Below are 16,182 nucleotides of genomic sequence, written 5' to 3'. Positions count from 1 at the left end.
TCATCTGCTGGTTCACTCCCCAGATGGCTGCAATATCAAGGGCTGGGCCAGGTCAAAGGCAGGAGCCAGGAGGAGAGGTCCAAATCTTCCGCTGCTTTTCTCAGGCCATTAGTGGGGAGCTGGATTAGAAGTGGAGCAGTCGGGACACAAACCAGCACCCAAGTGGGTGCTGGCATCACAGGCAGTGGCTTTACCCATTCCACCACAATGCCAGATCCTACAATTTCTTTAATAATTATTTTGTGTTCATTAACTTTTATGGTTATCCTTATAGTATCCATAATTTCTTTGAATTTAACTTACTATCTTAACTTGTTAATAGAAATCATTCCTTCATTGGTTTTTTAGGCTTTCTTAGAACTCTGATTCTGTAAAATTTCTACATTAAATGCAGCTTTAACTGCATCCCTGACATTTTGTTCATTATCATTCAGTTCAAAATATTGTCTAATTTCCATTATTGGCTCATAAGTTATTTAGAAATCTGCTTCTTAATTTCTAGACACTTGACAGTGTTTATTTTCTTTTAATCACTAATTTCTAGCTTGCTGTTTTTGTGCTCAGAGACTCTATGCTGTACAACTTCATCCCCTGGGATTTATTGAGATTTGCTCTATGTCCCATTTGATGGTCAACTTTGGTCAATATTTCATGTGCACTTGAAAAGACTGCATATTTTGTAATTGTTGCATGCAGTGTTCTAAAGGTTACTGAGGTAATGCTATTAATCATTTTGTTCAACTTTCCTCTATCTCTACTGATTTTTTCATCTGCCTATGACATCAGTTGCTAAAGGATTAGAATTTAATCTCCAACTGTATGTGAATTTGTCAATTTCTTATTTTAATTCTGTCCATTTCTCATTTGTATATTTTGAGATTCTATTACTATGTGTATACCTATTTAAGATTGCTTAAACTTCCTGAAGTATTTCACTTATCATCATTGTGATATTTCCCTCCTTCTGATGATACATTGTACCTTGAAATCTCTGTCTCTGATATTAAAATATTTAAAGTAGCTTACTTTTAGTTAGTGTTCATGGTATATCTTATTTCCATGTTTTGACTTTCATATTTCCTGTTTCTTTTTATTTATGATGTGTGTCTTTTATGTAGAGTACCCGTATATTTTGTTTTGATGACCAACCTGACAATCTTAGTGTTTTAATTTAATTCTGGGGCCCTGCCCCCAAATATTCTTTTTCAGAGTTATGTTGCTTAGGAATCAGCATTTGAAAAGCATCTGAGGGGCAGACATTTGATGATTGAGACATGTTTGGGACACCTGTATCATGTACCATCATGCCTAGATTCAGTCCTACCATTGCTTCTGATCCAGCTTCCTGCTAAAACTGCCACCCCTATGGAAAACCCATATTAAATTCCAGGCTTCTGACTTTGACCTGAACCAGCAGATGGAGGATCTCCCTCTCTCTATCTCTCTCACTTTAAGATAAATGAAAATTAAGTATTTTTTTAAAAAAGCATCTAAAATTCTGGTGTAGGTTAATAGTAGTTTGAAGAACTCTGGCTAAGGTGTAGAGTCAGTTTACCATGTGGTTATAGAAGCAGTTATGGACAGGACTTAGAGCAGGGGAAGGACTGAAATCAGATAACTGATGGGAAGCTGGTAGGTATTAACAGTAAGACAAGGGGGAAGAGGAGGAGAGCTGATGGCCCAGAGCCTGTAAAGACACACACACACACACACACACACACACACACACACACAGTATCTTTGAGGAGTAAGTTAAAATGTTGGAGAATGAACCACATCTACCTGAGAAAGCAAATGGAGAAGTTATATCTTCAGGATTGAAGCAGACATTAGTTAATACAGTGAGGCTGAGGGTAGGTTATAATCAAATTTTATGACCATAGAGTAAGATTCCAGAGAAAAGTGCAGGTATTTGGAGGAAGGAAACAATGAGAAGTTGAATGATGGGTAGAGGAAGCAGGATGTGGAATATGAGAAACCAATTAAAGACCCAACATGTATGGGTACTAGGGATAGTACTAGTGGTGAAGTTTCCAAAAGAAATTTTGTCTCAGCAGTCCCCTGTATATGAGGGTAGATACTTGATTGTATCTCCAAGGAATGCTTTAGTGAAAGATCCAGAGAACATGTGAACATGAAATTAGTTAGTTCTCAAAACTCTTGAATGAGTTTTTTGTTTTTTGTTTTGTTTTTGTTTTTTTTGTTTGTTTGTTTGTTTGTTTTTTTTGGACAGGCAGAGTGGACAGTGAGAGAGAGAGAGACAGAGAGAAAGGTCTTCCTTTTGCCGTTGGTTCACCCTCCAATGGTCGCCGCGGCCGGCTGCACCGCGCTGATCCGATGGCAGGAGCCAGGAGCCAGGTGCTTTTCCTGGTCTCCCATGGGGTGCAGGGCCCAAGCACCTGGGCCATCCTCCACTGCACTCCCGGGCCACAGCAGAGAGCTGGCCTGGAAGAGGGGCAACCGGGACAGAATCCGGCGCCCCGACCGGGACTAGAACCCGGTGTGCCGGCGCCGCTAGGCGGAGGATTAGCCTAGTGAGCCGCGGCGCCAGCCCTTGAATGAGTTTTTAAAGTAACAGTAGCAATTCACTTTGGAAACCCCTGCTTTTAGAGAAAGTGAAGTTGGAGTTAGCTTATGCTACATTGCAGATTTTAAAATTTTTATTTGTTTATTTTCATTTTATTTGAGAGAACTTTCATATGCTGGTTGACTCCCCAGATGTCTAAAACAGCCAGAGCTAGGCTAAGCTGGAACACAATCCTGGTCTCCTTTGTGGATGGAAGGGATCCAAGTTTTTGAGCTATCACCCATTGCCTCTCAGGATGCACACTGAAAGGAAGCTGGAGTGGACAAGTAGCTGAGGCTGGACTGAACTGAGGCACTCAGACATGGGATATGGGTTTCCCAGTGGTGGCTTAAGCTGCTGAACCAAACAACTGCCCCTAGACTGCAGATTTTTTTTTCACTTTGTACATAAAGCATAAAACTGCCCAGAAGGAGACTGGAAGAAAAGACTACAACAAATGTCTTGTAATTAGGTGGCTTTTTTACTGGAGTGAGTATGATACTAATAGCCTCTTTAAAAGCCAGACTGACCTGCATTGTATTGTTAGAGAAGAATGTGCCATGTGGAGCTGAAAATGACCTTGCTTTTACCACTGTTCATTGTATATGGTTTGTCTCTGTATTCTACCTTTGGGAAAAATGCATTTCTTGCCTGACAATCTAGATAAAAGGCAATTTTAAACTATAATCTTAAGGCAAGTTGTTATATACAGGTAAATCATTTTGATTGCTGTTATAATACAGTGGGCAGTTTTGCACTCTAGAAAGAATGCTTAAAGCTTATAAAGCCTTTGCCTAAATAGCTTGGAAGAACATTGTCTTCTGTAGTAGCTATTCAATTGCAATTTCAGTTTCTGTGTTATTGAAACCTGAGAAAGGAGATTTCCAGAATTAGTATATATCTGTGAAACTATACTCTTCAAAACCATAGAAACAGTTATGCCCTTTAACTCACTTCAGATCTGTTGAGAACCATCTCAAAATAGAGATCATAAATGTGATATTGTGATTGTTTAATTTTAAGTACTGATAAAGCTAATAATTTAATGTATGTACTCAGTAATTATTAACAGTTTGGATCTGGTATTCAGTGTGGAATTGTTCATAACTGAAAAAAAGTTTCCTGGCATTCTTCATTCATTCCTGTCTTCCAGTTTTGTTTCCCCAAATCTAATGAGTAACATAAATATATGGCTACTCCTAATTATGAAAACAAGACTTATAGAATTTAATATTTTCACAAATTATAAATAAGAAGACTGATTTGTCATTTCTAGTTCACTTTAATAGGATTGTAACTAATTTGCACATTGCATATAGTCAATGTTTACTGATTCCTCTTTGAACAGCATAGCTATGTATGAGAACTGGAATGAAATCTTAAAAAAAAAAAAAAAAAGGCATGGTCCTGATGTGAAGTGAGATTTAGTAGATGGCACAAAGTTTATGTATAATTGCTCTTGGAAATGACAATATTATGGCTGGCTAACCTTTTTTTAGTGCTTACTTTGGCTAGGTATTCATTTATATAGTAACTAATTTAATTTCCACAACAAGCCTTGATGTAAGTACTACCAGTGTCTTTATTTGACACTAATAATGAAGCAGTTGAGGCCCAAAGGTATAACACGACTTTTCCAAGAGGACATTGCCAGTAAGTGGTAGAGCTCAGAGTCAAACCCAGGCACTCTCCTTCAAGAGCCTGTAGTCTTGGTTCCTAATTTTTATTGCTTTTTGTTCTAGAATGGTGTTTTTGTGCTCTATTAGTTACCACAGATCAAGGAAAACATATGATATTTGATTTTTGGAAATGGCTTATTTCACTAAGTATAATGGCTTCCAGTTGCATCCATTTTGTTGCAAAAGACTAATTTTCCATAGTGTTTATATACCACATTTTCTTAATCTAGTCATCAGTTGGTGGGCATCTGGGTTGATTCCATATATTAGCTATTGTGAACTGAGCTGCAATAAACATAGGTGTACAGATAACTCTTTCATATGCTGATTTCATTTTCTTTGGATAAATTCCCACGAGTGGGATGACTGTGTCATGTGGAGGATCAGTTTTCAGCTTTCTAAGGAATCTGTAAACTGAATTCCACAATGGCTGTACTAGCTTGCATTCCCACCAATAGTGGATTAGGGAACCTTTTCCCCCACATCCTTGCTATCATTTATTGTTTGTTGGTTTCTGTATGAGAGCCATTTTAACTGGGGTAATGTGAAACCTTATTGTGGTTTTGATTTGCATTTCCCTGATGGCTAGTGATCATGAGCATTTTTTCAATTGTCTGTTGACTATTTGAATTTCCTCTTTTGAAAAATGCCTGTTCAAGTCATTTGCTTATTTTTAATTGGATTGTTTGTTTTGTTGTCGTTGAGTTTCTTGAGCTCTTTCAAGATTCTGACGATTATTCCTTTGTTGTTGCATTGTTCACAAATATTTTCTCCCATTCTGTCAGTTGCCTCTTGATTTTGTTGAGTGCTTCCTTTGCAGTGCAGAAACTTCTTGACTTGATGTGGTCCCATTTGTCAATTTTGACTTTCATTGCCTGTGTTTCTGGGGTCTTATCCAAGAAGTCCTTGCCTATGCCAGTGTATTGCAGTTTCTCTGATGTCATCCTCTAGTAATTTAATGGTACCAGGTCATTTAGATCCTTGATCCATTTTGAGTGGATTTTTATATAAGGTGTAAGGTAGGGATTTTGCTTCATACTTCTGCATGTGAAGATCCAATAAGAAAAAAAAAATAATCTGATACTATTCAGTACAGCAACTGCTAACTTCATGTGGCTATTTAAATTTCACTAACTAAAATTAAGAACTTAGTTCTGCAGTTTAACAAACTTTATTTCAATTAGTAATTACTATACTGAACATTTACATAATTGCAGAAACATCTATGGTATATAGAAAATAAGTATTATAGCATTTCAACAGAGAAAGTGAGGTGTACATTAAGCATGTAAAATATAGGTGTTAATGATTGTGTGGGTGCTTGAGTAACTGGGTAGATGGATCTTCCCCCCAAGCGAGAAGGGTTGCATTATAGGTAAAAGAGAAGGAAATTATAATGACCTCTCTTCTGGGCATGGGAAAGAGGAGCATCTGTGAGCTATCCAGCTAAAGGTGTCCAGAAAGGATTTTGATATGAGGTGCTGAAGTTTGAGAACTCTGATTTGGAATCATTTTATAGAGATAATATTGAACCATGAGAGCTGATAACGTTTTTTTAAAGGAAGAAGTAGACTCTTGGGTTATATTTACAAAGTTCAAGATGAAAAAGAGATCAGAGAAAGATTGATCCAAAAAGTAGAAGGATAACCAAGAAGATGAACATCAAAAGAATGAAGAGATGAGAACTTAATAAACTAGGGATTGACTTTTAGTATGAAAGATTATAGAAGAGCCGGTGCTGTGGTGTAGTGGGTTAAGTCATCACCTGCAATGCCAGCATCCCATATGGATGCCGGTTCAAGACCCAGCTGCTCCACTTCCAATCCAGCTCTCTGCTATGGCCTGGGAAAGTGGTAGAAGATGGCCCAAGCCCTTGAGCCCCTGCACCTGCATGGGAGACCCAGAGGAAGTTACTGCCTTCTGACTTTAGATCGGCACAGCTCCAGCCATTGTGGCTAATTGGGGAGTGAACCAGCAGATGGAAGACTTCTCTCTTTCTCTCTCTGTGTAACTCTGACTTTCAAATAAATAAATAAATCTTTTTTTTAAAAAAAAAAGACTATAGAGATATAAAGACTGAGAAAAATAGAAGAAACAAACATTGGATTTGGTAATGTTGATGTCAGTGTTGACTTTTCAAAGAGCAGTGGGATCTTAGTGTAAGAAACTAAATGACAGGACAGGCAGAGAACAAATAGAGATAGAAGTTTAAATCATTTTTTCACAAGTTTAGAGATTAAATCAAAGAATGAGTTCAGAATAGAAGAGAAGGTGAAGTTTTTGGTTTTTCTTTTAGGGAAAGGAAATGACTGAAGACAAAAGAAATTACTGAAAGAGGCAATTAGCAGTAAACGTTATGCTGTTCATTCACTCATTTAGTACATGTGTTGCATACCTACTAGGTACCAGACACTGTGCAAGGAACTGAAAGTATAGCAGTGAATGAGACAAATTAACTCTTTGATATATTCTTCTAATTGCTCTTTTATTTCTTCTCCCTCTTCTTTTTTCTCCCATTTCCTGCCTAAGACTTCCAACATTCCTTCCTCTTTTTAATAATAATTCTACAGGCACAGATACTTAACCAAACTTACTAACATCTGCAACATCCAACACACAATATTCTTTCTTAATGTTTCTCATTTTCTTTACTAAATTTGTTTTGTGCTTTTTAAAATTTACTGACAATGAATGAACTCTTCAATGGGGCAAAACCTTTTGTGCATAGTTTCATTTGGTTTTCAATAAAAAATCAAGTGGTAAGTAAATGAGGAGGTCCAAAGTGACAGCAGTATTGAGTGAAGTTCTTTTTCTCATTTGATGATCAGCATGTATTTTTGCTTCCTATTGAGAAAATGCTTTGTTGTATAGTTGTAAGGGATATAATGACTTCTAAAGCATCAGATCCTTGATGATCTAATTTAAAATTAAAACACATTTCCAGTAGTTTGGCATTACCTCTATCAAATTGGACTCTTGATATAGCACCAAGGTACCACTTACTGTGTCAAGAACAATACTTGTTATAATGTCACACTTTTCCTTGGATATTAATCACCCATGTAAAAGATACCATGTCATAGCCACAAGCTTTAAGCTACTGGTTTTAAGTTCTGAGGACTCATGGGGCTAGCACTGTGAGTAGCAGTAAAGCCACTGCCTAGGGGGCTGGCATCCCATATGTGCATCAATTTGAATCCCAGCTGCTCCACTTCTGATCCAGCTCCCTGCTAAGAAGCTCCTGGCTTCAGATCCCCCCAGCTGCAGCTGTTGTGGCCATTTGGGGAGTGGACCAGTAGATGGAAGATTCTCTCTCTCTCTCTCTCTCTCTCACTCTACCTTTCAAACAAATAAATCTTTAGAAAAAAATAAAGTTCTGAGGACTCATTCCATGTGAACTAAGTTAAACTTAGCTGGTATCAGCTGAGCAAATTGAAAAGAAGGAGAGCAGCTTCTCTTCTAATTCCATTTAGAAGGAAACATGAAAATGATGAGATCAGGAAGTGGATTTACTGTAGAAGAGAGTATGGAAAAGACAGTCAGTTTGCTTGGGAGGGTGCATATCCAGAGGGTGCTGGCCAAGACTGGTACATTGTAAGGCCAGAGAATATACTACCTAGGAACTGTATTACATAATGACTATTCTCAGAGGAGTTATAATCTTTTATAGGAGGCAATGCTAGATATTTGAAATAATTTTAGAGAAAAGTGGTATGCTGCAATGATTACCAAACTGAATTGTACACCAAAATCACATAGGGGGTTGCTTTTATTTTGTTAGACTTTTGAGCCTGTGTCAGCAGCTTCAGGAGTGGTCTAGGGATTGTGAAGTTTTTTAAAACAAACTTCCTATTGGTTCTGATTTAACTCTTTCTCAGAACTGTACTTGTGATACACTGGCATTCAATAAAATAATAAATTGGATATAATAAAACCTTGGAGGATGAGATATCTATCTAAATTTATTTATTTAACAAACATGTTCAAGCATCTAACATGTGCTAAGTATTATTCTGTTTTCCTGAGCTACAAAGTGTAATGCATGGTCCCTGCTCTTAAGCTCAGAGTCTATTAGAAAACATATTGGCAGGTAAATAAGGCTGTGGTTAGTGAAATGACAGAGGTGTACAGGGTTTTATGGAAGGAGTACCTACCCTTTCTGGTTGGACAAGGTGGGGAGGAAGGCAGCATTAGGACAGCTTGACTGAAGTGGCTGAGCTTTTTCATGACAGATAGCTGATTCTTTTAATACTTTGTATTGTTTGTTTCAATTGTTTCACTTAGAAATCTTGTTAAAATATATTACACTTTTTCCTGTTCTCTTTAACAGAACTCATGACATTTAACCCTTTTATTGATGACTTGGTATGAGCACATATTATCAGTTATTTATGCCATGCAGCAAAATTGTGATACTTTGTATTTCAGTGTATAGGATTAATTTCTATATTCCACAATGGTCCCTGGCTGATAAGACTTTGTTGTTCTCATTTTTCTGTCTTGTTGTCTTTATTATCAGTCAGATGATTATCATCTTAATGTCAGTGTAGCTGTCTAGTACCATATTTACTTAGACTTTTCCTTAGATAAAAGGATTTGAAGAAAAAAATTGTGTGAATAAGTAAAAGTACTCTGTTGAATATAGTGCACAAGTTTTAATTCATTTCATGACATTTATTAGCTACTGGCTTATCTTTTTTTTTAGCATCATTATTATTATTATTCAAAGCCAGTAGATACTTTAGAAGTCACATAATAAAACACCTTCATTTTATAGGCAAAGAAACTGAGGCTCAAAGATATCAGGGGTGACCAGTGACAATCAAAGATAATCTAGACCTCTTGATACCAGAATAGCTAGGTTCTATAAAATCAGCAGTTCTTAACTAAGGGATTATAGCAGAATCATTTTGGGAGTTATTTAAAAATTGCTTGCCTAGGACTTAGCCTCAAAGGACTAATTCAGTAAGTCTGAAATGAATGTTTCTTAAAAAATGAATTTTTGGAATATTTTAATGTTCACCATATTTTCATCTGCTCTGATAGATCAGAATTTGTTTCTTAATAGTTATACAGTACAGGCAATAAATGCCTGTAGAGTCCAGACCATGAGAAAGAGAGAAACCCTATTCTGAGTGACAAAAGTCATTAGAGGGTTTTGAGCAAAAGAGTAATATGATCTGAGTGAGTGAGTGAGTGAGAGAGAATCTTCCACCTTCTGCTTTACTCCCCAAATGTCCATAATGACAGGAACTGGGCCGATCTAAACCCAGGAGCCAGTGCTTCAACTAGATCTTCCACATGGGTGCATAGGCCCAAGTACTTAGACCATCTTCTACTGCTTTCCCAGATGTGTTCTCAGGGAGCTGAATCAGAAAAGAACAGCCAGACTCAAACAGGTGCCCATATAGAATGCCAGTGCCACAGGCAGCAGCTAGCTTTACCCTCTCACACAGCACACTGGTTCCTCTAACTTAAAATTTTAAAAGGATCACTTTGACTACCATTTGGTAAACAAGAAGAGGAGTTAGGGAATGTCTCTAATAGAAAGACCAGTTTTGAAGCCATTACATTAATTCAAGCAATGAGAAAGATAGAGGCTTTGACTTGGTTGCTAATAGTAGAGGTGATCCTGAGCATTTTTTTCATCTGTCTGTCGGCCATTTGAATTTCTTCTTTTGAAAAATATCTGTTCAAGTCCTTTACCCATTTCTTAACTGGATTGTTTGTTTTGTTGTTGTTTAGTTTCTTGGGTTCTTTATAGAGATTCTTGATATTAATCCTTTATCAATTGCCTAGTTTGCAAATATTTTCTACCATTTTGTTGGTTGCCTCTTCACATTGCTGAGTATTTCTTTTGCACTGCAGAAGCTTCTCAGCTTGATGTAATCCCATTTGTTAATTTTGACTTTCATTGCCAATGCTTCTGGGGTCTTTTCCAAGAAGTGTTTGCCTGTGCCAATGTCTTGCAGTTTCCCTATGTTCTCTAGTAACTTGATGGTATTGGGTCTTAGACTTAGATCCTTGATCCATTGTAAGTGGATTTTTTGTAAGGTGTAAGGTAGGGGTCTTGTTTTATATTTCTGCACATGGAGATCCAGTTTTCCCAGCATCACTTGTTCAAAAGACTGTACTTTTTCCAAGCATTGATTTTAGCTCCTTTTTCAAAGATAAATTGGTTGTAGATGTGTGGATTGATTTCTGGAGTTTCTATTCTGTTCTATCTATCTATTTTTTTTCCCAGTACCAGTCTGCTTTGATTATAACTGCCCTACTTTGTCTTGAAATCTGGTATTGTGATGCCTCTGAATTTATTTTTGTGTTTATATAATATTGCTTTAGCTATTTGGGGTCTCTTCTGCTTTCATATGAATTTTAGAATTGCTTTTATTTACATCTGAGGAGATCATTGGTATTTTAATTGAGATCACATTGAATCTATAAATTGCTTTCAGTAGTATGGACATTTTGATTATATTAATTCTTCTAATCCATGAACTTCTTGTAAATGACTCTCAGAGTCAGCAGTTGTGGGGTCCTGAATCCATTTGGAGTAAGACATTCCCCTTTTAGCCATATTGATTAGACAACCAGTGAGCATTCAACTCCATGTTTGACAAGTTGGGGTTATATACCCAGCAACCTTTTTGGTACTCTATTTGTTACCATAAAGCAGAGAAAACATAAGGTATTTGTCTTTTGGGGACTGGCTTATTTCACTAAGTATAATGGTTTCCAGTTCTACCCATTTTGTTGCAAAAGACAGGATTTCTTTTTTTCCCCTGCTTAGTAGTATGTCGTGGTGTGTGTGCGTATGTGAGAGAGAGTGTGTATATATGTATGTGTATATATATATATCATAATTTTTTATCCAGTCTTCAGCTGATGAACATCTGTGTTGATTCCATATGTTAGCTATGGTGAATTGAGCTTCAGTGAACAGGGTGGTACAGATCATTCTTTTGTATACTTACATCTTTGGGTTTGGGTAAATTCCCAGGAGTGGGATGGCTGTATCATATGGTAGCTCTATATTCAAATTTCTGAGGTATCTCTGTACTGTCTTCCACAGTGTCTATCCCAGTTTACATTCCCACCAGCAGTGGACTAGGGTTCCTTTTCACCACTTCATCGTCAGCATTTATTGTTTGTTGATTTTTGTATGAGAGCTTTTCTAATGGGGGGGGCGGTGGTAAAGTAAAACCTCATCATGCTTTTGATTTGCATTTCCCTGATGGCTAGTGATTCTGAAGATTTTTTTCATTTGTCTTTATTTGCAAATAACATGATTCTATAAATGGGTGAACCAAAAAACCACTAAAAGACTATTGGAACTCATAAAAGAGTTTGGTAAAGTGGCAGGATATAAAATTAACACACAAAAATCAGTAACCTTTGTGTACACAGACAATGCCATGGCTGAGAAAGAATTTCTAAGATCAATCCTATTTACAATAACTGTAAAAAAAATTAAATACCTTGGAATAAATTTAACCAAGATGTCAGAGATCATTAAGATAAAAATTACAAAGCATTAAAGAAAGAAATAGAAGACACAAAAAACGGGGAAATCTTTCATGTTCATAGATTGGGAGAATTAATATCATAAAAATGTCCATACTGCCAAAAGCAATTTACGGATTCAGTGTGGAATACACTACAGAATACTACTTAGCAGGGAAAAAAAAAAGGAAAGAAAGAAATCCTTTCCTTTGCACAAATTGGATGCAACTGGAAATCATTATACTTAGTGAAATAAGCCAGTCCCAAAAGACAGATACCATATGTTTTCACTGATCTGTGGTAACTAATAGAGTATCTAAAATGTAGTGTATTGGAGTGAAATTGATATTTTGAGATTCAATTATCATTTACAGTCTTTGTCTCTACTGTTTGAGAGTAAGATCAGGAAGTTATTTTTGGTTATGTTAAATTTGCAATAAATTTCAATGTAAATATCCAAATTACTGTATGGTAGGTATGGTAGTCTAAAGCTCCTAAGATGGATATAAATTTGGAATTGATCAACAAAATGATTACATTTAACAGAAGAATAGATAAAAATGCCAAAAGAGCCATTATTGATAGAATAGAAACTGATGAACTAAACCTTGGGGGCACTTATAATTAGTGGTCAGATGGATAAGGAGAACTCAAATGGAGACTGAAAAGGACTAGCCAGTGAGGTGTGAAGACAACCAAGAGAGTGGTATCCTAGAAGCTAAGTGAAGAAAGAATTGCAAAGCACAAGCAGTGATTAGCTATATCATATGTTGGGGTAAATGAAAACTGGTAATTGATCACTGAAGTCAGCAATGTGGGTGCAAGCATTCACCTTGACAAGGGATGGTTCATTAGGATGAATGGGGAAATGTTTGACAAAAAAAACTTGTCAAAAGATAATGTGAAGGGCCAGTATTGTGGCATGGTAGGTAAAGCTACTTTCTATGACGCCGACATCCCATATGGGTGCCAGTTTGTGTCCCAGCTGCTCCACTTCCAATCCAGCTCCAATCCAATGGCCTGGGAAAAGCCATAGAAGATGGCTCAAATGCTTGGGCCCCTGCCACTCATGTGGTAGACTTGAATGAAGCTTCTGGCTCCTGGATTCAGCCTGGCTCAGCCCTGGCAGTTGTGACTATTTGGGGTATGCATCAGCAGATAGAAGATTCTCTCTGTCTCTCTCTCTCTCTCTCTCTCTCTCTCTCTCTCCTTCTACTTAGGTCTCTCCCTCTCTCTGGAACTCTGCTTTTCAAATAAATAAATAAATCTTTAAAAGAGAGAGAGAGAACAAATGTGAGATAAAATAATCAGAACTGAGAACAGAACTCTTTGGAGGGCTTTTCTGTGAAAAGGAACAGAAAAGTGGCTTGATTGCAGGAGGACATGTTGCCGTTTTCTTTTTCAAGGTGGGGAAAATTGTGGCATGTTTATATGCTGGTGACAGTGACTCAGTGGAGAGGAAAAATTGATGATATGAGGGAAAGAGGGAAACTAGTGATACATCATATTTGAGTAAGAAAATGGAGATGGGATTTCATGCACAGAAGAGGTTTTAGCCCTGGGGGCAAAGGCAGCCTAAGATTTTAACAGGAGGGAAAGCAGATTATTTGGCATAGATGCAGGGAGCTGTCTAGATATGGAAAGGACAGGTTAATAGAAATCGTTTTGTACTTCTTTTGTTCTAGGAAGCTGTAAGTAAGGATGAGCAAGAGATAGTGGAAATTTAAACAAGAGGAGGAGTATGAAATAGTTATTTGGGAAAGGAAATGGGTAAACGAGCTATGGAACTGATTGAAGGATTGTTCCAGTAGTACACTGAAATTTGAAATGAATCCAGTCAGGTTGCATGTGATTTTCCTGAGTTCCACCATCAGCTACCTGGATTGTAAACATGGGAAGAGGTATATAACTCAGGTTGGAATTTTGTCAAGTGAATACAGTTTGAGAAAGGGACAAAAGAGTGACTGTAATGATATATCATTATGCCTACTTAGAAAAGAAATGAGGCTTTGGGAGTGCAAGAGAGAGCTCTATGAAAGATGTTAGGATCAATTAACTATAGAGTCCTCTGTGATCAGTGATTATTAAAGTTGGAATACTAAATAAGAGTAAACTTGAAAGATAGATAGGAGGTAGTGATCAGAGTCAGAGAGCAATGCTGATACAGAATATATCCAATGAAATAACAATGCTTACCAGTTTGCTTAGTGGCTATAATAATTATTGAATTGATTGATTTTTTAGGTTCATGACTACAAAGAAGGAACCCCTGAAGAAAAGGCCTACTATATAGAATTGTGGGATGTTGGAGGCTCTGTGGGCAGTGCCAGCAGTGTGAAAAGCACACGAGCAGTATTCTACAACTCTGTAAATGGTAAATTTTTATTTTTACTATATTGTAATGGTCTAAGAGTATAAATCTCTGACATAAAATGCTGTAACATGCAGGGCTCATCTTAATTTAGAAAAGTTCTAATATACTTACAACTCCAGATTTCAATCTACATGTCACATCCTAATTTGTGTTTCTAGATGCTAACCATGTAATTCAGAATAGTAAACATCTGCTTGGTCTAAGTCTTTCTGTTTATATTATTGTCATAAACTAAATACTGAAAAATAAAAGTATCTGGAACTTTCAGAATACTCTCTCTTGAGTGTTGAGTTTCTCCATTCATTTGAATAAGTATAATTGGACCATTAAGAATCCATAGTCAAGTCTGGGAATGGGAGAGGGAGGAGGAGAAGGGGTAGGAGAGTGGGTGGGAGGGAGGGTATGGTGGGAAGAATCATTATATTCCTAAAGTTGTAATTATGAAATGCATGAAGTTTTTATTCCTTAAATAAAAGGTTTCTTTTGGGGGGGAAGATAAATAAATAATAAGAAGAAAAAGAATCCCATAGTCTTATGCCAAATATTACAGAGATAGAAAAATTTCTTTCTATGCCACTTAGAGCTCTGTATAATTATAAAGAAATGCCTAAAGACATTTTTAAAGGTTCAGAAATTTCATCCAGTTTTAGATATTCGAATACTTGAAGGAAATATAGGTCATAATTGCCATCCATGAAGTACCTACTCTGTGCCAAAATCATTCAGTTGTGATTTCCTATAGTTTCTTTGTTTATCATGTCTGTCATTCTTATATTTTTAAACCTTTTTTAAATTGTGAAATATAATTTCAACTTGTCTTTGATTAATATACCAAATGACTTGGCATCTCAACCTTTCCCTCCTGGTAAATGCCATTAGTAGGATCTTATGTGTGCTATGCTTAGATCTCATTCAGTAATTAGGTAAGTATTGCATTTATTCAGTACCTTTGTTCATTATATTCCTCTTTCAATATCTGCACATTTAATAAGGTACTGTGGGTACCACCAAAAGAAGTAGAAAAGGTTCTTGCCATTGGATATATGAATGGTGTCAATTCAGGCTCATGCCCCATTTTGCTCAGAATTCTATCTGAAAGTATCACCATCTAAGAAACAAAACATTCATAAATGAAACAAACCACAGTTATAAAATGATGACATTGATATATGCCAGCATCATGCAAGAAAATACATGATAATAGCCTATTTTAATAAAATGAACTTGTATAAAAATGAGAAAAACAGTAAGATAAAACTAAATTAGTGTATGGTAACTTCTTAGAGAAAAGGAGAGAAGGAAACAAAACCTTGTTAGATTTAGAGTCAAGTGATAAACATGTATGAGTCAAATGATTTGTAAATACATATCTATCTGATCTGGCATAGAGAAGTTTGAAAGCGTAATACCTTTTCTGTTCAGATATTTTTAAGAAAGAGGTAGAATAAAAAGTATAAATAAATAATGCAGATAAAGACCATTCGGCTCCAAGAAACTATGGAATTATGAGTTGCAAACTTACAGAGTGCAAATGAAGAAATCCATCATAATCCATACTTATTTGATTATTTCTTCTATAACTACTATTCATGGGTAGTTTGTCTTCTCCCTTAATATTATTGAAAGAATCACATATATATCCTATATGGGTTTTGCAAATAAAACTGAAATATATTCCAGTTTTTTAAACTTAAAAAAGTGTTGTTTATTAAAAAACTTGTTTCTGTGTTCTTTCACCCTAGTTCTGGTACATTCTCCTAGTAGAAGTATTCAAGGTTCTTCACTCTGTCTACCATCCTTAATTACCTAAGATACAGCATAAGAATCACCCATTCATATGTACAATCCTTGCTCTCAGTGATAGCTTTCTTCCCTCAGTATCTGACCTCCCCACTGTGGTAAGCTAGGCTAGTAATTATAGAAGGAAACCTATAAATTGTGTCTACTTCTCTCCCTTAAAATTAACAACAGTCTCATCCGCTGTCACTCTGACTTCTTTTATCTGAGCCTCACCTTGCTCTTGTAGCTCATAGTCTATGAAGCAAGAACCCTCAGCCCAA

The 16,182-nt window shown here is 36.5% G+C and overlaps 1 protein-coding gene across 2 annotated transcripts in view; it reads left to right on the top strand.

Moving 5' to 3' along the window:
- Positions 1-16,182, top strand: part of RABL3 (RAB, member of RAS oncogene family like 3) — a 54,531-nt gene that overhangs the window by 12,137 nt on the left and 26,212 nt on the right. For both annotated transcript variants that reach the window (XM_002716648.5, XM_051859284.2), the window contains exon 3: positions 13,993-14,122. In XM_002716648.5, coding sequence (XP_002716694.5) covers positions 13,993-14,122 — 130 coding nt within the window. The remainder of the gene's footprint in view (positions 1-13,992; positions 14,123-16,182) is intronic.

This window comes from Oryctolagus cuniculus, chromosome 4 (genome assembly GCF_964237555.1).
Source record: "Oryctolagus cuniculus chromosome 4, mOryCun1.1, whole genome shotgun sequence".
Classification (NCBI taxonomy): domain Eukaryota; kingdom Metazoa; phylum Chordata; class Mammalia; order Lagomorpha; family Leporidae; genus Oryctolagus; species Oryctolagus cuniculus.
The sequence above is the reverse complement of the archived record's forward strand: the minus strand, read 5'-3'. Positions and strand labels throughout refer to the sequence as shown.